This window comes from Gobio gobio, assembly GCF_949357685.1.
Source record: "Gobio gobio genome assembly, chromosome: 15".
In the NCBI taxonomy this organism is placed as follows: Eukaryota; Metazoa; Chordata; class Actinopteri; order Cypriniformes; family Gobionidae; genus Gobio; species Gobio gobio.
Window position 1 is genome coordinate 43110623 of NC_137108.1, and position 27715 is coordinate 43138337.

At 35.6% G+C, this 27715-nt stretch overlaps 1 protein-coding gene across 1 annotated transcript; it reads left to right on the top strand.

Annotated features, from left to right (window-relative positions):
- The first annotated feature begins 1719 nt into the window (after window positions 1–1719).
- Window positions 1720–26992, top strand: phf1 (PHD finger protein 1). Its single transcript, XM_079837867.1, has 15 exons — window positions 1720–2124; window positions 2513–2591; window positions 2739–2820; window positions 6110–6196; window positions 6340–6434; window positions 6890–7038; window positions 10089–10184; window positions 10273–10341; window positions 10440–10563; window positions 14419–14486; window positions 14886–15017; window positions 17388–17466; window positions 19277–19392; window positions 21587–21670; window positions 24447–26992. Exons 2-15 carry the CDS (start codon window positions 2514–2516, stop codon window positions 24703–24705), a joined length of 1518 nt encoding a protein of 505 aa, XP_079693993.1. The 5' UTR covers window positions 1720–2124; window position 2513; the 3' UTR covers window positions 24706–26992.
- Window positions 26993–27715: the final 723 nt, after the last annotated feature.

A 27715-nucleotide genomic window follows, 5' to 3' on the forward strand; every position in this document is an offset into this window, starting at 1 on the left:
CTAATTAAAATAGTGCTTTGGTGTTGATGAATAATTTATCACTCCTATCAAGCTCTTTAGACCTGCTCTCTAAGTGGCATGGCAACTTCTTACATAAAATATATGTTACCCACAACGCTTTCATGTTTGTATGAAGAATCACCAAGTTAGAAAGAATCTAGATAAGCTACTAAATGCAGACTGTTTTGAGTTAGCTGTAATTTGGTACAGGAATCTCTAGCTTGCATCTTTTGTGTTTGCGCCCCCTGCTGGACTCTTAGACAACTGCTGTACAAAAGACACGCCAGAGGCCATTTTGAACATTCCTGCACTACCATCATCACAACAAGTGTTGTGTTTGATATATCATGATTTTGTTTTGTTTTGATCTAGCACATTTACTTGTGTTTCCAGTAGTCAATGTGTTGTGACATGAAACATTTCGTCTTCAAGAGGATAAAAATGTTAAACAAAAGTGATTTAAATTATTTTGCTTGTATATTGTATGTAAAACAATATAATATAAGTATAATGATAGCAATAAAATATTGATAAATCTAAGAAGCTGAAGCACATTTTTCTGACACCCTTACTTGGACAGAAGTATCAGTGCTCTTCCAAAAATATTAAATAAATAAAATAAAATTATATATATATATATATATATATATATATATATATATATATATATATATATATATATATATATATATATATATATATATATATATATATATATATATATATATATATATATATATATATATATATAATACAAATATACGTGCATACTATTATTAAATATATTACAAATATATAATAAATGTGTGTGTGTGTGTGTGTGTGTGTGTGTGTGTGTGTGTGTGTGTGTGTATTATATGCATTATATGCATACATTTTTATTTTGTGTAAATATTGTACGCAAGTATTTCATCTTCACTTATTTAAACAAAAACAGAATTTTGTTTAAGAAATGCATAATATTAACCCAAAACATTTTATCATGCAGCCTATATTATTTTAAATAAATATTGTCTTAACCTGGTCTAATTGAATAAAAAAAAAATGACTGATATTTGGACAGAAGTATCAGTGCCCCCCAGTGTGTCAGTGTGTGTGTGTGTGTGTGTGTGTGTGTGTATATGTATCAGTGTGACACACACACACACACACACACACACACACACATATATGCATGTATAATTTATTAATGATATATTACAATTTTGTGTAAATATTGTACACAAGTATCTTCATTTATTTCAATAAATACACAATTTTGTTTAAGAAATGCAGAATATGAATCAAAAATATTTTATCATACAGCCTAATATTGTATTTTAAATAAATATTGTGTAAAATAAGCGTTTATTTCTTGTATTTTTAATTATTATTATTTGCCCTCACTGATGTATTTATTATTCTTCTTCATCATTATAATCGGTTAACATGATCTTTTTCTATGATGCAGGTTCAAAAAACGTTCCCTGAAAATCCTTTTTTCCGTTTCTTTTTGACGAAAGGCAGCGCGTAACAGCGTTGTCACATTTTTGCCGGCACCCAAGGGCATTTTGAAAGTTTCTCCAAAAAGTCCACGGCGCGGCTCTGCTGGACTAATTACAGCCCCAAACTTTCACTAATGAGCCGCCGTGAGTGTGCGGCATTGGCCGAGCGCCTGTGGGGTCGGGCGCAGGTGGTCGTGCCGGCTTTCAATCCGCTGGGATGTCGGTCAGTCGTACAGATGTGAAGGTGTTCTCAGGATCTCCCCCCCTCTCCATCTCCCTGTGTTTTATGTCTGCGTCACAACAAGTCGAAGGAGAGAGAGGCAGAGATGATGATGGCGTCTCTCTCGGGCTGATTCTCATGCCGCTTCCCTTGCAAACACGCTTGATAGCATCCACCGAGAGACAGAGGAAGGTTGGGAGCATGAAGGGGAAGACAGACAGAGGGACAGACGGACGGACAGACGGTTGCGCACTGACGGCTTGAGTGACGCGCGTTTGATCCACCGCGACTCTCCAAACGCGCCGATTATTCGGGACAGTGATTGAGACGCAGAACAACACCGGGCATCAGGAATTTCATGTGAGACTGACATCTCTTCCCCGTCTCTGTGACCCCAGCAGAGCAGAACACTTAACACAGGTAGGCTACATCCCGTCCACGTATGATCTGTCATGTGTGTTAATTGATATGTGCATGCGCGTGCCATCATGTGTGCCAGCTCTGATGAGTTGTGTGCATTGATCAGGCACATCTGGCCATGCATATTTTGCATGCAATCAATTGTGCGCTCTTTCATGCATTGTTGTGGCATCTGCATATATTATGGTCTGTTGCATATGGCAGCCAGTGTTTTTGATCATGTGTGGCACTGCAATGTGCATTGACTCTTCATCATTTATCCTACTGTATTGTATACTGTCGCTATGCACGGGGTTTAACCCTTTAGGCTGCCGCTGTTTGCTTGTGTGGAAACACATTTTAACGCCTCTGGATCTTTTTTTGCACTCTTCTTTCCCGCGCTCTTCAGGATGGGGGGAGTCAGTGAAGGAGAGGATGTTTTAGCCAGGTGGAGCGATGGACTTTTGTACCTTGGCAATGTCAAACGAGTAAGTTTGCTCTTTCTCTTTCTCGAAGTTTGTTTGGAAGAGAGCAACAGACCCCAGCAGAGAGAGGGAAAGAGCGAGTTTTAAACTGTGTGACTTGCTGTGCTTATGTAGTATTATCTGTGATATTTAACTGTATTAATTTGGCAGGTGGACAGTGTCAAGCAGTGCTGTTTGGTCAGGTTTGAGGATAACTCTGAATTCTGGGTCCTCAGGAAAGACATCCACTCATGTAAGTGGATGAATTTTAAATTCAAACTCAAAAAGTTAAGTAAATGCACCCAAAAACCAAAGTAAAAAAAAATAAATAAATAAGAATTTCAAAAAGAGCATAAAGCCTGTTAAGTTTTGTTAAATGCTTGTATTGTCATTGTGACATTGATTGTTATCACTGTAATCAATGTCTTGTACTTCAATGGTGATTCTCATTACTCATACTTTTCACTTTATTTCCAAAAGAGGAAATCAACATAAATTAATACAACAAACACTGTCATGATGTATAAATTCTTTAAATGTTGTAATTTATGATTTACTTATTTTTCTTTATAGATATGAGAATGAGGTTTGGATGAGATTTTGGATGCAAAATTTACTGTAAAAAACATAGGCGTTTTGTTCTATAAGAAAAATATAATTTCTTAAATCTTTCTTTTTGTTCTGGAGTGAAATATGACCCAGACTTGTTCTAGACAGATTTTGTGATAAACCCTAACATTCTTTACGCCTTATGAAACAATTAAGAGTGATTTACAAAATACTAATAAAAATACTAATAAAACAATTTATTTTAACATACATTTTTAGTAATAAAAAAAAAATTCTATTGCATCGCTGACGTCCCCAAATTGAAAAAAATAAATAAATAAATAAATATATATATATATATATATATATATAAATATATATATATATATATATATATATATATATATATATATATATATATATATATAATATATATATAAAACTGTTTTCAAGAAGGTCTCCCTAAAACTACTCTCTGCCATTGGTCGATCAAACAGATAGTCCCGCCCCAAAATCACACTAGTGTTGCTGTCTCGGGCTCATTGGGATGCTTTTTTAACGTCTAAAAACCTTTTACCTTATATTACTTGAGATACAGTGTAATGCATTAAAATAGGGTGATTTCAGGGTTGGGACATTTTTTGCCATTTAGATGACTTGGAAAAAGTGTCCCAATCACCCTGAATTCACCTTATAGTACTATTTTTCATTTGTATATTTTTGTTGGTCCCACTTCATATTAGGTGTCTTAACTATGTACTAACATTTACATGAATCTTTGATACAATGCATTTAGTGTGTACATACATGTTTTTACATTATACTTATATTTAAAAAATACATGCATGTAAATAAATCTGTGATTAATTTCTGTAATTACATCTATAATTACACTATTGAGCCTTCCCTTACACCTTAAAGGGTTAGTTCCCCCAAAAATTAAAATTCTGTCATTAATTGCTCACCCTCTTGTTGTTCCAAAACCGTAAGAATTTCATTCATCTTCTGAACACAAAAGATTATCTTTTTGATGAAATCTGAGAGCTTTCTGTCCCTCCATCTACGCAACTGACTCTTTGACGCTTCAAAAAGTTCAAAAAGAAATCATAAAACAAATTCTGAAGAAACTTGATCACTTTATTTTTATGATGAACAGATTGAATTTAGGCTTTTATTCACATATAAACATTCATCAACTCACACATCAGTTGTGGTTAATAGAAGCTCAAGCATGTTCACATGTAAGGGCTTCAGCAAGAACCAATGAGGTTCATTGTTACGCATCACGCTTGAGCTTCAGCAAGAACCAATGAGGTTCATTCTCGTGTAACGCATCACGTTTGAGCTACTGCAAGAACCAATGAGGTTCATTCTTGTGTTACGCATGACGTTTGAGCTTCAGCAAGAACCAATGAGGTTCATTCTCATGTTATACATCACGTTTGAGCTTCAGCAAGAACCAATGAGGTTCATTCTCGTGTTACGCATCACGTTTGAGCTTCAGCAAGAACCAATGAGGTTCATTCTCGTGTTACGCATCACGTTTGAGCTTCAGCAAGAACCAATGAGGTTCATTCTCGTGTTACACATCACGTTTGAGCTTCAGCGAAAACCAATGAGGTTCATTCTTGTGTTACACTGTACGTTTGAGCTTCAGTAAGAACCAATGAGGTTCATTCTCGTGTTACGCATCACGTTTGAGCTTGAGCAAGAACCAATGAGGTTCATTCTTGTGTAACGCATCACGTTTGAGCTACTGCAAGAACCAATGAGGTTCATTCTTGTTACGCTGCACGTTTGAGCTTCAGCAAGAACCAATGAGGTTCATTCTCGTGTTATACATCACGTTTGAGCTTCAGCAAGAACCAATGAGGTTCATTCTCGTGTTATGCATCACGTTTGAGCTTCAGCGAAAACCAATGAGGTTCATTCTTGTGTTACGCTGTACGTTTGAGCTTCAGTAAGAACCAAATGAGGTTCATTCTCGTGTTACGCATCACGTTTGAGCTTGAGCAAGAACCAATGAGGTTCATTCTTGTGTAACGCATCACGTTTGAGCTACTGCAAGAACCAATGAGGTTCATTCTTGTTACGCTGCACGTTTGAGCTTCAGCAAGAACCAATGAGGTTAATTCTCGTGTTATACATCACGTTTGAGCTTGAGCAAGAACCAATGAGGTTCATTCTTGTTACGCATCACGTTTGAGCTTCAGCAAGAACCAATGAGGTTCATTCTCGTGTTACGCATCACGTTTGAGCTTCAGCAAGAACCAATGAGTTTCATTCTCGTGTTACGCATCACGTTTGAGCTTCAGCAAGAACCAATGAGTTTCATTCTCGTGTTACGTATCACGTTTGAGCTTCAGCAAGAACCAATGAGGTTCATTCTTGTGTTACGCAGCACGTTTGAGCTTCAGCAAGAACCAATGAGGTTCATTCTCGTGTTACGCAGCACGTTTGAGCTTCAGCAAGAACCAATGAGGTTCATTCTCGTGTTACGCAACACGTTTGAGCTTCAAGAACCAATGAGGTTTGTTCTCAAGCGTCAAGCAGGTGGTAGTTGCGTAGACTGTCGATGGAAGGACAGAAAGTTCTCAGATTTCATCAAAAAGATCTTCATTTGTGTTCTGAAGATGAATGAAAGTCTTACAGGATTGGAACAACATGAGGGTGTGTAATGAATGATAAAATGTTGATTTTTGGGTGAACTGTCCCTTTAACCCACCCTTAAATCCACTCATACCACCAAACCTGTCTCTAATACCAATATCCAACCTCAATAGCAGCAAAAGTGAACAAAATAAGTAGCCATTGTAGGCCTACTTATTTTTTGTTGTAACTAGTAGTTAAAGAGACAGGTCTAATATAAAATGTGACCTTTTTGTTAATTACACATCTAAAATTCCTAAATAATATTGGTGTGCTAGATATTTTGAAACATCTAGTAGCCATCCGTCCAGTAAATGACCGTGTTTTTTGTTTCTTGTGTTCAGTCTTTTCAGGAGGAGAGGAGGTGTGCTGTATCTGTGATGCTCCGCCTCTTAAAGAACCTCTCGTAAACTGCCTCAAATGTCGCCACGGTAATCCGACAAATAAAAACCTTTTATGTAGAACTTTAGATTTACATCTTGGGTTTCATTTTATTTTTCTAATATTCATTTTTAGGCTTTGTGTAATATGTAAATTATGTTGCAGTTTTTTTCTTAATCCATTGTTTCCCCAGGTTATCATCCAGAGTGCCATACCCCACCCATCGAACCTGAAGTCGACCCCAACAGCTGGATATGTCGCCAATGTGTCTTTGCAGTCTCAACAAAGGTTGTATTTTGCTTAAATCCCAAAGTGAATATTTAGAAACATGGACAACGTTGGCATTCAAGGTCTATTTCAAATGGCACACATCCTAACACAGGGCTTTAATCTTGCTCTGAGATGTAAAGGGTATCCATGGCTTACTGCACTTGACTGCGTATTTATTACATTGCAGCACTCTGCAGGTGAAGGCGGTGGTAGAGCTGCGTTAAATGGGCCTGTGCTTTAATCCGTCTGTCAGTGCGCTCGTTTCACAGGCCTTACATGCTGATTTGAAGATACAATCATATTCACCAACCCATCCACCCCCCCAAACAGGAAAAATTAATGACTTCCTTCAGCGTGTCTTCTCCAAATTCAATCTTCAGATGAAATCGCTGTTAAATGTGCTTACATGACAGGAGAGAGCATGTCACAGAGAGGTGAGATACATTGTAATGACGAACTGTGTTCTGTCCTAGAGAGGGGGAGCGTTAAAAAGAGGACGCTTCGCACGGCTCATGCAGATCATGAAAGTGCGGCTGCCCTATCAGCTGTCATCTTTAGACTGGGACCCGCAGCACTTGACCAACCAGCAGCAGTGTTACTGCTATTGTGCTGGACCAGGAGAGTGAGTCCAACTTATTCTCACATGACTATGACTATGTTTAGAATGGAATATTAGTGTTCTGCCACTGCACAATGCGCAGTATATAATGCCTAGGTTTAGTGTATTGAATATTTTGATAAGTACTGTGTGAACAGCATACAGAACATGTTTCAAGTCAAAAAAAAAGTTTTTCAATTCAGGTTTTATGTTAAAAATGTCTTAATCGTTTTATACTGGACATTTTGGTAAATAAAGTAGGCTATTCGGAATCTATACAGAATAATGCTTACGAATACTTTCAAAAACCGCAAGCAATATATTTTTCCAAAACTGTTTTATATACAATATATTTTGTGTGCATATAAGATATGTAAAAAAAAAACAATTATATATAATATAAGAATGTTAATAATATGAATAATTAATAGTGAAAAAAAATTACTGCAGTGTATATATATATATATATATATATATATATATATATATATATATATATATATATATATATATATATATATATATATATATATATATATATATATATATATATACTGCATATAAAAATAGGGCACAATGTACTGTATTAATTTAATGGAATTTTTCATATTTTCTTTTTTTTACCTGTATTTTGAATTTTGAACATCATTGCATTGTGTTTTAGGGTTGTCTGAAATTATTTTACGGATTTATTTTTTACAGTGTGTGTATATATATATATATATATATATATATATATATATATATATATATATATATATATATATATATATATATATATATATATATATATATATATATATACACTAGTGCTATTAAGCTAATCCAATTACATGATATGCCGATTAATTCATCGAATTAATTGCAGATTAATGATACATCAAATTTGGCTGAGAAATTACCCACAAAAGATCAATAAAAGTCATTATTGTGTTAAATGAGAAAAGCATCAAGTAGACATATACAAATAGACAGCTTTAGAAAAACACGATTTATTTGATTCAAAATAGAATTTATAACACATAAATGTTTAGGCTAACCCGCCATGATTTTTTTAGAAGCTGCATCTGAATCGGTATTTACAGACCAAAACACATACAAAATACAGAAAAAAAAAAAAAAAAAGTCATTCAGGTTTAAACCGACACGATGGGGAGTAAATGTAAATGTACTCTATCAAAACTATCCCCAAAATATGAAAACAAATTTTAACGAAATTGTACTCTAAATGAGAAACTAAAACTGCCAGTAGGTGGCAGTAAATGTCTATAAAGTCATTGAGTCAATTTGTTCAAACGGCTGATTCATTCAGGAATTAAGTAAATAGGTTTGTTCGACTTGAAGCGGCGCTGCCCAGACCGATGGTATTTATGACATATGACATCAAAGTACAATCAGAGCGATTCGAAAGCATATGGAGCCGCCTGCTCTCTAAACGCTCTTGCCGTACACCGGTCAGTCTGCTCTGGGCAGCGGCACTTCAAGTCGAACACACCTAATGGCTCTCTTTACGAATCGGTCATTGAATCATTGGTTCACCTGATTGATTCACTCAAAATGCGATTCATTTAGACGCACAATAGTTCTCCTATGGCTTTGTAGGTAATATTTTTGTTGAAAAAATTAGCAACAACAGACAATATTATGTGTAAAATACACTCACCAAAAGGATTATTAGGAACACCATACTAATACTGTGTTTGACCCCCTTTCGCCTTCAGAACTGCCTTAATTCCACTTTACAATAAGGTTGTATTGGTTAACATTAGTTAATGCATTAGTTAACATGAACTAACCATGAACAACACCATAACCATGAACAATAACCATGATTAGTTCATCTTTGTTAACGTTAGTTAATAAAAATACAGCTGTTCGTGGTTTGTTCATGTTAGTTCACATTAGTAAATGTTGAAATTAATATTAAAAAAGATAAATAAATGCTTTATAAGTGCAGTTCATTATTAGTTCATGTTAACTAATGAACCTTATTGTAAAGTGTTACAGATATTCCTTAACTATATAATATCATTTAGGCCTATATACTGTATGAGACAAAGGGCCAGATTTACTAAACAGGGAAAATTAGCGTGAGAGCACAATTCCAAAAAAGCCACGATGGGAGTGGAAAGTTCTGTGCGTGAATTACTGACGACACTCAAATTAAAGAACACAGACACAGCTGGATAATTTCCATAATGACCAACGCAATCTACCAAGAGCAGCGCATATTAGTGCCTGGTTTAAGATGTGCTTTTTTGGCATGGTAAATAATAGTGCAAATATCAGTAAATTGAAGGTTTGTGGTTGAAGGTTTGTGGTTTAAGGTTTGTGACTCACACAAACCTTAGTAAACCACCTTGCATGATTCATTACAATACTATCCTCTCATAAATTTTGCATCTGAAAGGGAAACTCCTACAAATGCATATGCAATAAGGTCAACCGCAAAACCTGTCCACGCGCTAATGTTTCACTGCCTATCTTTGGTAAACCCTGACAGTAGTTTTGAACACCAAAAAAGGGTAGTAAATCTAGCCTAAAAACTCATTCAGGGGCAGTGATATCTTGAATTTTAGTGGCATTCTATTCTATAGGCTCCATCACGCAGTGAGCTGTTGTCCTCCTTCATGCTCGTCACCATTCAACTATATGAAATGTAAGATGAACTACGTAGGTCTGGAGTCTGCATAGGTTTGTAAAATGTTCGTATAACATGTTTATATTTAATGAGCACCTACACTTGTGTTTATTCGCACCTCTGTGAACACCTCTGTGACCCTAAGCAAATCTGACCCCATACATCCAGTAAAAATCAGAGAAACACTCGCTGATTAGAATGCATTGGTCAGAAAAGTAGCGTTAGTTCTGAGAAAAAGGTTTAGCGTCATTTGTTTGCAGACGCTAATTGGTTTGATATTTTGGCTTCTAATGCAATGGCATTCAGACATTTTAAGTGTGTAAATTCTTCAAAAGGCAATTACACAACTAACAACTGAAGCAAGTTCAGAGTGAGTTAATTTTAGTTTCAGGACAGTGTGCATGTCTGAGCTGAAGCATGTTGTTTTTGTCAGGTGGAATCTGAAGATGTTGCAGTGTGGGAGTTGTGGGCAGTGGTTTCACGAAGCTTGCACTCAGTGCCTGACCAAACCTCTTCTCTATGGAGACCGGTGAGGCTGATGTCCTTGTTAAGCACACGCTGTTGCTAAGCTAATTCTGTCTAAACCTTTTCATCCGTCTCTCTGCTTCACCTTTCAGCTTTTATCAGTTCCAGTGCTCAGCATGCACAAATGGTCCAGAGACCATCCAGAGGCTTCCAATGACCTGGTCTGTGCCCTTCTTCTGTTCAGAATCAGGACCCAATGCAGAACTGATCTGAAGAGCTGAATGTCATTTCTGATGATCCTCATTCTGTTGTATTGCAGGGTAGATTTGGCCCATTTGGTGTTGTATCACCTCTCCTTGTGCTGCAAGAGGAAGTATTTTGATTTCGATCATGAAATCATGTCTTTTGCAAACGAAAACTGGGAATCTTTGCTTCTTGGCACGGTAGGACAATATCCACAGACACTGCTCAATTTGAAGTCAACATGAAACACCAATTGCAACCCATTTTACTTTTGCTTTCTGACATATTTATGAAAGAAACGTGATATTTCATAAGAAACAATTTTTTTTTTTCCTTCTTATTTTTATCTACAAGAAACTGGATCAAAAGTCATTTTCAGAGCAATGTATATCAGGATTGTGATTGTCAACTAAAACCATAAAAAATATATTTTTTGAAATTAAAAAAAATAATAAATTCGATTTATAAATTAGACTTTAAAAAAACGAAACAGATGAAAATGAGAAATTTTGCATTAGCAACTAATTGAAAACAAATACTGTAAATTTAAATAAATATAAATTAAAGCCATGTCAAGATGCATCAGGCTTAAATTTCCATACCTTAAAGGGATAGTTCACCCAAAAATGAAAATTAGTCAAGTCAAGTCGAGTCAACTTTATTTATATAGCGCTTTTTACAATGCAGATTGATTCAAAGCAGATTCACAATGTTAAACAGGAAAATAATGCAACAGAATTTTATTCGGCCATATAGCCGCTCCGGAGAAAATGGTGATGTCATCTAGCTCATTTCAATGATCATACAGTGACAATGTGGGCAGATCTGTAATTTCGTTTATATGGTTAATTTAGTTTACTTAATTAGATTTATTTGGATATTTAGTTGAAAATTTAGTCTCCCCAACTGAGCAAGCCAAGCCAATGGCGACAGTGGCAAGGAAACCAAAACTCCATCAGGTGACCTATTGAGAAAAATAAACCTTGGGAGAAACCAGGCTCAGTCGGGGTGCCAGTTCTCCTCTGGCCTATTAATAAACAGTGCATGATTATTATTCTGGCAACTTTACAGGTCAGGGGTCATATTAGATTAGATGATTTTGATCGATCGATTCATATTAGATTCATCGGCCATATTAGATCGGAATATTCAAAAGATCGGAGGCAACACGCCGGAGACGGGTTTTTTGAGTATGACGTATTGATTAAACAATTATTAAATTGTAATATTCGAAAAATCTGAGCCGTTAGGCTGGAGACGGGTTTATTGAGGATGACATATCGATTAAACAATTATTAAATAGGAATATTCAAACAATCGGAGTCATCGCGCCGGAGACGGGTTTATTGAGGATGCCGTGTCGATGAGGCAATTTACAGTCTAATTAACAGGTCTATGCAGACACTTCAGGGTCATGCGTTGGTCATGTCTGGGCGCAGTTCCATCTGATCTGGATACGGCCCGGATCCAGCTGACTGCAGTAAACCTTGGGATAAAACAGAGAGACTATCATTAGCGTAGATGCCATTCTTCTGATGATGTAACGAGTACATAAGGTGTTATGGGAAGTGTTCCAGGTTCCGGCTGACCTAGTTAATGCAGCCTAACAATCATTTCATTGAAAAAGTGTTTTATGTGTATGCCATAGTAAAGAGATGTGTTTTTAGTCTAGATTTAAACTGACAGAGTGTGTCTGCTTCCCGAACAATGCTAGGAAGACTGTTCCAGAGTTTAGGTGCTAAATAGGAAAAAGATCGACCGCCTGCAGTTGATTTGGATATTCTCGGTATTATCAACTGGCCAGAATTTTGAGACCACAGTAGACGTGAAGGAGTATAATATGTTAGGAGCTCGCTCAAGTATTGGGGAGCTAAACCATTTAGTGCTTTAAGTAATAAGCAAGATTTTAAAATGTATGCGATGTTTATTAGGGAGCCAGTGCAGTGTTGACAGAACCGGGCTAAAAATTACCCCATAATTTACTCACCCTCAAGTCATCCTAGGTGGATATGACATTCTTCTTCCAGACGAATACAATTGGAGTTATATAAAAAAAAATGTCCTGGCTCTTCCAAGCTTTATAATGGCAGTGAATGGCAGCCCAAAATTTGAAGCCCCAAAAAGTGCATCCATCCATTATAAAAGTAATCCACACGGCTCCGGAGGGTTAATAAAGGCCTTCTGAAGTGAATCGATGGGTTTTTGTAAGAAGAATATCCACATTTAACACGTTATGAAGTAGAAATGCCTTCCGTATTCAACTTACGGAAAAAGCGTAACTGGTGCAACGATGGCGTCGGATGTAGCGTAAGCGTTTTTTGAACTGCGAGGAGTTACACTTTCTTCGTAAATTGAATACGAAAGGTGGTCCGCTAGAAGCTAGATATTTTACTTTATAACGTGTTAAATATGGATATCTTTTTTGCACAAACGCATTGCTTCACTTCAGGATGCCTTTATTAACCCTCCAAAGCTGTGTGGATTACTTTTATAATGGATGGATGCACTTTTTGGGGCTTCAAATTTTGGGCTGCTATTCACTGCCATTATAAAGCTTGGATTTTTTAATATAACTCCGACTGTATTCGTCTGAAAGAAGAATGTCATATACACCTAGGATGGCTTGAGGGTGAGTAAAATATGGGATAATTTTCATTTTTGGGTGAACTATCCCTTTAAATTCTTTGAAAGTCTTTGGGATGTGCTGGAGGAGACATTACAGAGTGATGGACTCTTGCATTGTATACAGAATACAAGATCTTGACCAAAAATTGCTGTGTTGCCAATTCATGTGTGAAAATGATTCTTCATGCTCCCTCCCAACTATTCTTTCACAATTTGAGCCTGAGGAATCTTGACATTGTCATCCTTGAATATGGCCATGATGTGTCTTCCTACATGGTTGTTTAAGAAATGAAAAGCTACACACTCCATCAATTGCCCAAACATATAACATGCTAGAAACATAATAATCGCTGCAATAATGATCCAGTCATAGACTCTTAAGCATTTGCCTATTTAAATCCAAACAACGACTTTTTCTTTGGCCGCCATTGGCGAACATTTCTGGCTTTTCGTGTTTTCACTGTTATACGGTAGCGGGCGCTATTACGCATCCTCTAAACGAGTACAGATCAAAACACAGGTAAAGAAGCAGCAGAAACGAGCGATCTCATATGTAAGCAGATGCAAATGACAAATAATGCAATCATCAACAATAAACAGCATATAAATCAAAATGGCCTAATGCTACCGAATGAAATGTTAAAAGCTATAGGACTGTGCAAGCATTAGGGGTGTTGATGGACTCGATCTACCCCATTTGTGTTTTGATCATCGTTCTGAATCTAATCTGGATGTAATCTTTGACAAAACCATGATTTTCTCAACTTTTTGCTCAAAATGTTGCTTTTTTATGAAACTTGCCCACATTCAAGCGTTGATAAAAAAAGAATGCTTGAAGCTAGAAATAAAGCGTTTTATTTTTGTTTAAAAGCAGAGGGTCTGTTCTTTCTTTTTACATATTGCATATTCAGAAATTCATAGAACAAAGTATTCTAGGGGCCATGAACATTTTGTGAAAATGATAAAAAATGCTGGCGGTGACTGGCAACTTTAAAAATAAAAACGTGGGTGGGGAAACAGTTAAAAACAACCCAAAAATAAAAAATGGCTAAAATTTTGAAATATAAGTAAAAATATTATTAATAATAATTTTATTGGGCAAAAATACAGTTTTCTCCAGTAAGGATTTTTCCTCAGTAAATTGTAAATGCCACCTGCCCATTGTGATTCATGGCTTTGACGTAAAGGATATTGACTAATACGCACTTCAATATGTCCTGGTACGACTTTTCAATAAGAAATACACCAACTCAGGAAAGAAAACTGCACTGGTCGAGGAGAAGTAAATAGGGTCAATTTTGATTTTACGTTGACTTTGAATGTAGTTTTGAATACTCTCTCTTGCAGTTTGTGGTCAGTCTGAGCTTTTACCTTTCAAATGCATTTGTTACACACTGCCTTTCATTCGACTCTATATTTTGGTCTCTCAGCTGTCAGACACACCGAGGCAAGACCGTTGCCAAAACCTGCTCAATGCTTTAAATTCCCACAAAGACAGGTGAGACACGGATTATACTCTAAAAACTGCCGTTCTGCTTGATTTCCATGTGGCAGCCCATAGGGGTATAGCGCATATTTGCAATAATATCTGCAAAACCATTACTGTAATTGCTTTACATTATAAGTGACTCTGCATGTGCTATTTCTCTCTCTACAAATAGTGTTTTGATAGCTGAAGGTGGTTGTGTCTTTCAAAATAAATAATTCAAAGTCCATTTCCATTTTCCTTCTGTCAAGGATTGTGGATGATGCCGCTCATATGCTAGCACTTAAATAACTGAATCAGATGTTTTAGTTGGCAAGTGTGAGACGCCCAGGAACAAATAAAAATCTGTCAGCGAGTCCTGAAGAACAGCAGTTGAATACCAATCCAATCTGATTTTGATCTGTCGTAAAGGTTTGTCTCGGGGAAGGAAATAAAGAAGAAGAAGTGTCTCTTCGGTCTCCAAGTTCGGGCTCCTCCCCCTCTGTCATCGGACCAGTCTCCTTTCATCGCCGAACAGCCAATCAACATCACCCACAGGAGAAGGTCAGAGGCAGGAGCACATCAAGCTCTTTTCATATCAACATTAAATGCAGTTCAAACACTATTTTGCTTCTGTAATCTGATGTATTTCTGAGTGAAACAGGATATCAGTAAGATAGAAATGTAGGAAAGGAATTTATTTGTCCTATTTGATAAATCACATACAGTTCCAGAATGAACACAAGTTGTTGAAAAGGTAGGAAAGAGGGATTCATGACATTACATATTAGTTCAAAGATTATGGAGACTTTACAAAATAGTAAGAATAAAAACCTGTATCAGGATAGTACACAAGGCAGATTTAACTAATGAAAATTATTCTTCCTGTTATTATTTAATCACCAAACATGAAAAATACCGGACACAAAAACACCACCAGTATAATATGTTTTAATAATTAATATTTTTTATGACAAATTGTTATACAATATTTAATGTTTAATTATTGACTGTTTTTTGTGACCATGGGTGCCAAGCTCAAAAGCAGGGCACAAAACCCACCAATATGAACCAGTATGATATATATATATATATATATTTAATAATTTATATTTGAATAAAAATGTCATACATTTCATATTTTAAATAATTATTGTCTGTCTGGTTGTTTTGTGACCATGTTTACCAAGCTCAAAAACGGGACACAAAAACATCACCAGTATGATTTTTTTTTAAATCATTCATATTTTTAATGGCAATTTTTAATATAATATTTAATATTTTAAATAATTATTGACTGTTTTTTTTGTGACCATGTTTGCCAAACTCAAAAGCAGGGAACAAAAACACCACCAATATGAACCAGTATTATATATACATATACATATACATATATATTCTAATAATTTATATTCTAATATAATATTTATTATTTTAACTAATTATTTACTTTTTTTTACCATGTTTGCCAAGCTCAAAAACAGTACACAAAAACATCACCAGTATGATTTCTTTTTAATAATTCATATTTTGAATGGCAAATTTTAATATAATATTTAATATTTTTACTAATTATTGACAGTTTTTTTGTGACCATGTTTGCCAAGCTCAAAAAACTGTACACAAAAACACCACCAGTATGATATATTTTTTAATAATTCATATTTTTAATGGCAAATTTTAATATAATATTGAATATTTTTACTAATTATTGACTGTTTTTTTTGTGACCATGTTTGCCAAACTCAAAAGCAGGGAACAAAAACACCACCAATATGAACCAGTATTATATATACATATACATATACATATATATTCTAATAATTTATATTCTAATATAATATTTATTATTTTAACTAATTATTTACTTTTTTTTACCATGTTTGCCAAGCTCAAAAACAGTACACAAAAACATCACCAGTATGATTTCTTTTTAATAATTCATATTTTGAATGGCAAATTTTAATATAATATTTAATATTTTTACTAATTATTGACAGTTTTTTTGTGACCATGTTTGCCAAGCTCAAAAAACTGTACACAAAAACACCACCAGTATGATATATTTTTTAATAATTCATATTTTTAATGGCAAATTTTAATATAATATTGAATACTTTTACTAATTATTGACTGTTTTTTTTGTGACCATGTTTGCCAAACTCAAAAGCAGGGAACAAAAACACCACCAATATGAACCAGTATTATATATACATATACATATACATATATATTCTAATAATTTATATTCTAATATAATATTCATTATTTTAACTAATTATTGACTTTTTTGTGACCATGTTTGCCAAACTCAAAAAAGGACACAAAAACACCACCTGTATAATATGTTTTAATAATTAATATGTTTTAACGACAATTTTTATATAATATTTCATATTTTAAATAATTATTGACTGTTTTTTGTGACCATGTTTGCCAAGCTCAAAAACAGAAAGCAAAAACATCACCAGTATGAAATCTTTTTAAATAAATAATATTTTAAATAATATAATTTTAGTATTTTAAATTATTATTGACTCTTATTTGTGCTCATGTTTGCCAAGCTCAAAAACAGGACACAAAAACACCACCAATATGATATATTTCGTAATAATTAATATTTTTAATGACACATTTGAATATAATATTTGCTATTTTAAATAATTATTGACTTTTTTTGTGACCATGTTTGCCAAGCTAAAAAACAGGTTTAATATTATCATTTTATTATAATATTTTTAATAATATATATATATATATATATATATATATATATATATATATATATATATATATATATATATATATATATATATATATATATATATATATATATATATATATATATATATATATATATATATATATATATATATATATATATATATATTGAATTGTATTTGATGTTGAAGTCAGTTGTTGTGTTTTCTCCAGCCCCACGTCACTGTCCTGCCAGCGGAGAGCGGTGGGTCCGGAGGCCCGTAAATCAAAGCGTCGGGTCACAGAGACACAGGTCAGTGCGTCTGTCTTTAACAGCAGCAATCAAAAGATAGCTGGCAGAGGCCGAGCCCCCCTGCATCAGTAATGAGACTCTCTCATACATGAAAGACACCCAGCTTCACCTTTTGGGTTTGTTTTTCTCTTCATATTCATTCTTCTTATTTTTTGCAACATGCAACACTGAGTCAACAAGGTCTGTCTACTCTTGCAAGTAGGCATAAAATACAATACATGTACATAAAGACACAATGATTGCATGTGTCAATTTTGAGAAGGGTTTGTTAAAAAAAAACTAGGAAAGGGAGAATTTGCTAGCCCAGGATTTGTTCAGTTGCAAATTGTTGTTGATTAGAGTCAAAGTGTCATGTTAGCTGTCCAGCATCAATATTTGGATTTAAAAGGTCGCAGCACCAGAAAAGCGTCCACATGAATAATGCCTACACAAGATGCAGAGTTATATAAATAATGTCAACATTTTCTTGTACAGTAAGACAACAACTTCTTATTCCACCAGTTAAATGTGCAAAATGTTTATATTTTGATGTTATGTTTTTATCAATTCATATACAAGTTTTGAGTAGGGGTCATTTTATTTTATTTATTATTATTATTATTTTTATTTTTATTATTATAACATTTTATTTTTTATTTTTTTATTATCAATTTAATTTAATTTGCACAGATATTGCAATGCAAAAAATATGTAACAGTCCATATTAAATAAAATAAATTTTTAGATACAATTTTCATTGTTTTGCAACTGCTTTTGTATTTTAATTTAATAATTACATTTTTATTTAATTTATATTCTAAAATATCATTTGTATTATTGTTTTGCAGCTACAAAAATTGCTATTTAATATGCAGTATATATATGTATATATATGTTATGATATATATATGTTATTTTATTTTATTATTAGTTGTTTTTTTTTTGTGGTAAGCACCTTTTTTATTATTTATATGTTGCTAACAAAATAAATATTTTGTCATAAAACACAGTTATTTTTAAATGGTTCTCAATGGAGAATAATGCTTTTTTTGCATGCAGATTGTTTTAGTCATGACATCTAACAGCCATAGCTAACTAGCCAATCCTCACGCAGTTATTATGATCGTTCATTACCATAATTTCCAAGTGATCGGGCACTAATGCGATCTCTAGTTTTGAGCTGCTGTATCAAACTGCTATTGTCAATTGACTTTGTTATGATATGTGCCACAGAATAATGCAGTCATTTAGATGCAGAATGTGCACGAGTTCATCCTCACACTGGTGTCACACGGCACCATCGCTTCTCTCCCACTGTGTGCTGTATTACACGGATAACACAGCCATAAATCTTAAGACTATGGGCAGAAATCACCTAAAATCATTTGAAAGTCAAATTTTCCTTTGTGCTTTTCTGCACTTATGATCAAGAAACCATTCTGTTGGAAAGGCGTCTCAATTTTTTAATAATTGTCAAGAGGCCACAGGCATACAGACGACATGAATAAATGCATTTCTGCATTTATGACATTTACGGTCTTAGTTGAAGTAAGAATAAGCCTCAGTTATAAAATAATATCAAAGTCAAGTATTTTCAGCTGTATTTTTTATCTTAATTATTTTGTCATTTGTTACTCACTGCAACTATAGTACTTTATGTTGAAAAATGAAAATACTGTCATTATTCATTCACCGTAATGTTGTTCCAAACCCATATGACTTTATTTATTCCTTACAACACAAAAAGTGAATTTTTGAAGAATATCCTGGTAAATATGCCCTTTATACTGATTATGTTTATAATTTATATCAGTTGATCATGTCTTTTTAGACTTGCCCACCAGGAGTTGCGACAAACGCTATTGACCTAGTGCCATGTTGCCACGGTTACGTTGATGGGACAAGCCTGTACAACCCCAGAAAACCAGAGGAAGAGATGAGTTTGGGGTTAGTAACATGTTAAAATAAAAAAACTGTTGAAAAACATAACATTTAAAAGGAACATTCACCGTACCCCCCAGAGTTAGATAAGTCCATACATACCATTCTCATCTCTGTGCGTGCCATAACTCTGTCTGACGCACCCACCGCTAGCCTAGCTTAGCACAAAGACTGAAGGTAAACGGCTCCATCTAGCCTACTGCTCAATAAGCGACAAAATAACGCCTGATATACACTCACCTATAGGATTATTAGGAACACCTGTTCAATTTCTCATTAATGCAATTATCTAATCAACCAATCACATGGCAGTTGCTTCAATGCATTTAGGGGTGTGGTCCTGGTCAAGACAATCTCCTGAACTCCAAACTGAATGTCAGAATGGGAAAGAAAGGTGATTTAAGCAATTTTGAGCGTGGCATGGTTGTTGGTGCCAGACGGGCCGGTCTGAGTATTTCACAATCTGCTCAGTTACTGGGATTTTCACGCACAGCCATTTCTAGGGTTTACAAAGAAGGGTGTGAAAAGGGAAAAACATCCAGTATGCGGCAGTCCTGTGGGGGAAAATGCCTTTTTGATGCTAGAGGTCAGAGGAGAATGGGCCGACTGATTCAAGCTGATAGAAGAGCAACTTTGACTGAAATAACCACTCGTTCCAACCGAGGTATGCAGCAAAGCATTTGTGAAGCCACAACACGCACAACCTTGAGGCGGATGGGCTACAACAGCAGAAGACCCCACCGGGTACCACTCATCTCCACTACAAATAGGAAAAAGAGGCTACAATTTGCACAAGCTCACCAAAATTGGACAGTTGAAGACTGGAAAAATGTTGCCTGGTCTGATGAGTCTCGATTTCTGTTGAGACATTCAGATGGTAGAGTCAGAATTTGGCGTAAACAGAATGAGAACATGGATCCATCATGCCTTGTTACCACTGTGCAGGCTGGTGGTGGTGGTGTAATGGTGTGGGGGATGTTTTCTTGGCACAATTTAGGCCCCTTAGTTCCAATTGGGCATCGTTTAAATGCCACACCCTGCCTGAGCATTGTTTCTGACCATGTCCATCCCTTTATGACCACCATGTACCCATCCTCTGATCCAGCAGGATAATGCACCATGTCACAAAGCTCGAATCATTTCAAATTGGTTTCTTGAACATGACAATGAGTTCACTGTACTAAAATGGCCCCCACACTCACCAGATCTCAACCCAATAGAGCATCTTTGGGATGTGGTGGAACGGGAGCTTCGTGCCCTGGATGTGCATCCCACAAATCTCCATCAACTGCAAGATGCTATCCTATCAATATGGGCCAACATTTCTAAGGAATGCTTTCAGCACATTGTTGAATCAATGCCATGTTGAATTAAGGCAGTTCTGAAGGCGAAAGGGGGTCAAACACAGTATTAGTATGGTGTTCCTAATAATCCTTTAGGTGAGTGTTACGCAGCGCCTGAAAATAGTCCCCAGCGTGCTCCCTGTGCAAGCAGGTTGTCACGTTGGTTATGTTGACGGAAGTTAGCCTATTTTCAGGCGCTGTGTAATATCATTGCGCCGCTGCACCCATGGTACTATACAAAGTTCCTTGATTATTACGCCGGAATGAGAGTATAGTTCCTAGCCATATCGGTCTAGAAAATCCCCATCACAGCATGTAAATAGGAAAAAGTTGGCGTGATTTAGTCACTTATTGAGCAGTAGGCTAGATAGAGCCGTTTACCTCCAGTCTTTGTGCTAAGCTAGGCTAGCAGTGGGTGCGTCAGACAGAGGGTGCGTCAGACAGAGTTATGCACGCACGGAGATGAGAATGGTATGTATGGACTTATCTAACTCGATACGGTGAATAAGCTAAAGTCCCAAAAAGTCGGCATGTTCCTTTAAACTTCAACATTGAACTGCAGTGATATTCACAGTATTATATGGGAGTTTGTTTCCGCTATGGAATAAAAAAATATAATAGGTAGACTAATTGCAACTTTTTATCTCACAATTCTGACTTTGCAAGTGATTAATTTGCAATTTAGACATAGAGGTTTATATCTTGCATTTCTGACTGTCAGAATTGCAAGAAAAAAGACTGAATTGTGAGATGAAAAGTCGCAATTACCTTTTTTATTCCATGGCGGAAACAAGCTTTCATATTATGAACCATAATCTCTGTTTCATTTCTTTAAAAAAAGTCTTTCTGTTTTACAGTTCACCTCCCAAGAGAATGTTTGCGCTCTATCACCCTTCATACAATGGATCTCAGGACCTGTCTAGAACTCTGCATCATTACAGGTCTGTGAAGAAAGTGTGCACTGAAATCAATTAGAGATGAATTTAAGGACATTTTAAAGTCTGATATTATTTACTCAACTCTTGACATTCCAAACCAGTATGCTGTAGGCTTTTTTTTTTTTTCTCCATACAACTACGTACTTACTCCAGGGATAGGACCACCATAAAAACACAGCAAGTGTTTTTACTTCTTTCTTAGTTTCCATTACAAATATAAAAAAATTCTTAAATCAAGATACATTTACTTGAGCAGGGAAAAAAGTCTTGTTTTCTGAAAATCATATCAATATTAAAGGGATAGTTCACTTTATTCCATAATTTACTCACCCTCAAGTCATCCTAGGTGTATATGACATTCTTCTTTCAGACGAACACAATCAGAGTTATATTAAAAAATGCCCTGGCTCTTCCAAGCTTTATAATGGCAGTGAATGTAAATGAGATTTTGAAGGTCAAAAAAGTGCATCCATCCATCATATAACTGCCCCTACACGGCTCCTGGGGGTTAATAAAGGCTTTTCTGAAGCAAAGTGACACGATTTTGTAAGAAAAATATCCATATTTAAAACTTTATAGCCTAAAAACTAGCTTCCGGCAGACAACTGTACACAAGTTGACCAAAAAAATGTGCGCCGATGAATCATTTATTATAAATACTGCAATATTCATAAAGAAATAAGTAGTGTCAATTTTGATTTATTGGTGACTTTAAAACAAGAAAATATTGCCATTAGGGTAAGTAAAATATTTTTTCCTTTTGAATTAAGTTTATTTTTCCTACCTCATGCACTATGGCTGATATTATTTTCTTGTTTTAAGCATAAACTCACTTAATTTTGATAAAAAATTTACTTAATATCTGAAGTAATTTTGCTTCTCAAGTAAGTCTATCTTGATTCAAAGTGCCCCTATCATGGTTTTTCGAATATTCCCTTTCATGCAGTGTGTAATTTAGCTATCTGTGAATGTAAACGGTCTGCAATGTTGTAAAGTCGAAAGTGCACGATAAATAAAGTTATTGTCTCCCAAAAGAAAGAATCGACTCCGAACCGCCTAAATGAGTCCTTTGTCATTTGAATCCCACTGCGTGACGGTTATACGTCACAAGAAAAGACATTCGCATAATGCCCGCCAATGTTGTACTAAGTTCTAAGTACTAAGCCTAAGTTCAATGAGGGATTCGCAGAACACTTGCTCTTAAAAGAGGGGTCAGTATTCAGTTTATTTTGACCAGCTTGCTCCTCAGAATCACAACCTGTAAGTATGAATAATTATTGATGTATATATTTTCCACCGGGTGTTCAAAATACGTAGTTTTGTGTTTTATAGTGTGTAAGTTTCCGGCTAACTGGCTAACGCACGTTAATACTGTCTTCTGCTAAGCATCTGTGGGCCACTATCACCTAAAACTGTGTCTATTAATGCAGATTGTCTGTCGTTCTTACTACTTTGAGTAAAGATAAAGGATGGAGCAAGATTTGTTTTACAAACTTTAATGTTACATCAGTCATTCACATTAGTGCTCGGCTAAAGTATGCGCTGTTATACAGTTCCTGTTTCGCTTGTGCACCGAAATAAATTATAAATATACACATTGGTTTGTTAATGGACATACACTTGTTAATGCTGATGGTGAGGAATTACAGCTACAACATCTCATAATGTACCTCAAACTGAGTAGCGTATCACTGAGAAACGTCCTGCTCAAGTCGTCCTTGCGATGGAGGTTTGGGTTGAATAACTAGTTCTTCCAGTGTTATCCAATGACTCGCGCTTGGATTGATAGGATAAAATCGACATCATACTTACTTCATCATCTTTACACTGTGTGTACAATCGCTGAGGACTGCGTAACTGAAGCCTCAGCTGAAGTTCTGTTATGGTAATGTGCGTTTAGTTTCCAAAACGAGCTGTACGTGGTAGACAATCACAACAGACTGCCATCTGGCCAATCAGAGCAAAGTAGCTCACGGAAAGGAGGGATTTAGAGTGAATGATTCATCCGACGAGTCGTTTGAGAATCATTTAAAAATGTGGGGCGTATATTATGAGAAAATTAAAGTGTTTGATGCATGTAAACCTGTTGTAGGAGACCTCCGAAACAAAATTAGGAATCTTTAAAATAGCATAATAGGGGCACTTTAACCTGTTAGCCTGCACCTAACAGGTGAGAGAAATCCCAATGACATACCGGGACTAAAACAGATACAGTTCATGAACCCTTTGGACTAAAAGCATAAGTATAGTCTCATTTGAAAACAGACACTTGGCAGTTTACTGTAAAGTCAAAATGTATTATTGTCATAACGAGAATTTTTTTTATAATAAGCTTCCAATTTTTGTAAAGTTATTAGAAATTTATTTTTGTTAAATATCTTTATGAAAATAAAATTGAAGTTGGCCTTGTAGCATTCTAGAAATGCACTGAACGCAGCTGAAGCCACATGCCTGACCATGTTATATTTCAAATCTGAAGATGATAAGTCTAAAACTCAGAATTCTATGAAATGTTTTTCAAGATCATGTCATTTTATTTTGAGAAGACTCTAAAATGTTAACTGATGTTTATTGCCATCTTCTGAGCTACCATTCAGTTTATTGTCTCTATTGTTCAGGTATTTAAAATAAGACAAAAATACTTTGAATTCTTTTCACCTATAAACTGTTGTTGTATAGAAAATATTCACACAAATTCCCTTAAAAAAAAGTATATTCTGGCTGAGCTGTTCTTTCAAATTGAGTACTTTTTGCATGTCTGTGTAATTGTTCTCTTCAGTGCAGAGGACCCTTGTCGACTTCCAGCCCCCTGCCTTCCATTCTCAATGTCCTCGGGTCACCCACCCGGACAGCGATATGAAAGCTGCCCTTCTCTCTTCCTGCGTGACGTGCCACCCTACCCCAGTACAGTCGGCATGGGGGGGCCCACCGCCATGGGATGGGGGGGAAGCGACGCCGTCCGGATCCTGGCCAGACGCGTGACGCCGGACGGAAAAGTCCAGTACCTAGTTGAATGGGGAAATGTGAGCGTGTACTGAGAATGTGTGTGACAGAGAAAGAGGAAAGGGCTAGAGACATCAAGACGCATCATTAGGGTTTGCATGGTTACGAGCAGAGGTGTGAAAGCATCAATGAGCAGGTGGGTGTTCTGCGGGAGAACAAAACCACATCGAACAAATCCAGGTTGAGCTACACAGCAGCTTCACTCTGAGATTATACTGTTAAATCTCTTTAGTTTCTTTTACAGTGTCTCCTATATTTTGAATACTGTTAGAAAACACCTTTAGAATGCCTTGAACTTTACTATCATGATTTGTAATGTATAAGCTATTCATCGCCATCCCAAGTTGTTCATGTACACATGACGGTCAAAATGTACACTTTCAGGAAAGCTTATTCCATGCGGTCACATCAATAATTGTAATATTTTAATGACAGGGAAATGAGTTCTCCTTTAAATATAGTCATTAAAGAAATGTTCCTGGTTCAGTACAAGTTAAACTTGAAAAAAAAAAAGGGGGAAATTGAAAATTTACTCACCCTCAAGTCATCCTAGGTGTATATGACATTCTTCTTTCAGACGAATAAAATCTTTATATTAAAAAAGTCCTGGCTCTTCCAAGCTTTATAATGGCAGTGAATTGTTGCGTCGTTTAGTCAATAAAAGTGCATCTATCCATCATATAACTGCTCCACACGGCTCGAGGAGTTAATAAAGGCCTTCTGAAGTGAAGTGGCGTGTTTGTGTCTGAAAAATATCCATATTTAAAACTGCCGTACGCATCGATTTACGGTGAAAGAGTAACCCTTGACCCTTGAACCCTTGAGGCATGCGTATTAACGAATGCAGAAGCGCAGAGAATAGAGCAAAACAAAACACTGGTCATGAGTCTAAAACGAGAATTTTTAAAGAGAAAAGGATTTTTATATAAGAGAAGAGGGGCTTGAGTTTGTTGCCCAGCCCTATCCACAATTGCGCACGGCAATCCGCCAGAAGTTACTTATTTTAGTCTATAAAGTTTTAAATATGGATATGTTTCTTACACAAATGCGGCACTTCACTTCAGAAGGCTTTTATTAACCCCCCCCGGAGCCGTATGGAGCAGTTATATGATGGATAGATGCACTTTTATGGACTTCATAGACGAGGCAACAATTCACTGCCATTATAAAGCTTGGAAGAGCCAGGACTTTTTTAATATAGCTCTGATTTTATTCGTCTGAAAGATGAATGTCATATACGCCCGCAGGATTATACTTGAGGGTGAGTAGATCATGGGCTAATTTTCTTTTTTGGGTGAACTAACGCTTTAAATCCTCCAAAAGTTGACCGTTACTTCCATTGTAAACGCTTCACCATAATCTAGCAAATTTTTTGCCACAAATTTGGTCGATTGACCTTATCTTGTACTGAACCTTGGAATATTCCTTTAATAATAAGCATATCATATCAAATGTTTCATCATGGATGGCAAATAAAACAAAAAATGCAGATAATCCCCCTTTTGAAACATTAAAAGATCATTTTTTAACGATTAATGACAAATTATAGCAGTTTGTCAACATATGCTATCATTGAGAGAGGGGATTTAAATGAATTTAAGACTGTTGTTAAAACTTTTAACCCTGTTAAAATCACTGTAACTTATATGGAAGCCTATTTCTGCCACATAAATAAAAACATGTTTTTTGTCATAATTATGAGATGAAAAATTATAATTATGACTTTGTCACAAACTCATAATTATTTAAAAGTAAAAAAAAATGACTTTTTCTCATAATTTAAACTTTTTTGTCATAATTGACATAAAAAGACGTGATCATGAACTCATAATTATGACATAAATTTAAATGATGGAATACATGATAATTATGATTTAGCATGTCATTTTTTTGTTTTGTTTTTATGCATGTTTTTTGTTTTCTTTCGTGGCAGAAATAGGCTTCTATCGTAACTCGAATGGCTTTTAAAATAAATGCCGGAGACAGAAACTGAGAGGTCCAATACCGATTACATGCAGATCATTCTACCTGAATAAAAGCACGAGGCAGTTAGTCCTTATGTGAAGCTCATTTCATCAGTGGATGATAATGAATGTATTGTGTGGTTTTATTATTATTTTTTAAATCCATGGTATGTACTTGTTAGGTTATAGATGGACTAACTTCATGTCAGGGTGACAAGAATTAGCAGACTGTAGTCTTTTTTTATAGTCAAGTTTAATTTGATGTATTCTTTGACGTTTTGTCAGATTATGTTTATATGTACTCTAGGTTGACACCTAAAATGTAAACAAACAATAAAAAGATACCATTATGTTGTATAAAAGTTGTTCTTGTCGACTTTCTCTGTTTAAATGCCCACAAAAAGTGTGTGTGTGTGTGTGTGTGTGTGTGTGTGTGTGTGTGTGTGTGTGTGTGTGTGTGTGTGTGTGTGTGTGTGTGTGTGTGTGTGTGTGTGTGTGTGTGTGTGTGTGTGTGTGTTCATGTTTTTCTATCCCGATGGGGACTTCAACCTGAATGCACTCTGACTAATGGGGACCTAAATTGAGGTCCCCACGAGGAAACAAGCTTATAAATAATAGAGAAATCGTTTTTTTTTTGAAAATGTAAAGATGAAGAAAGTTTTGTGTGATGAGTAGGTTTAGGGGTATGGTAAGGGGATAGAAATAGAATATACACTTATAAAAAACATTACGTCTATGGAGAGGCCCACAAAGAGAGCAGAACCAGACGTGTGTGAGTGTGTGTGTGTGTGTGTGTGAGAGAGAGAGAGAGAGAGAGAGAGAGAGAGAGAGAGAGAGAGAGAGATTTCTTATAATGTGTGTGCATTTATTATTGAGACCACCAGGTGGCAGCCGTGTACCACCATTGAACGCCCACCTTCCTCTAACAGGTGAGCGCGCACTCATTTGAACTCTAGGAATTTCATTATAATGCTTCTCACAGGTTCAACCGCGTTGTATTGTGTTTTATAAAGACTGAAAGGTATTTAGAGAAATAAGATAACAGCAGACGGCTGGAATGTTGTAGTTAATTAGTGTGGAG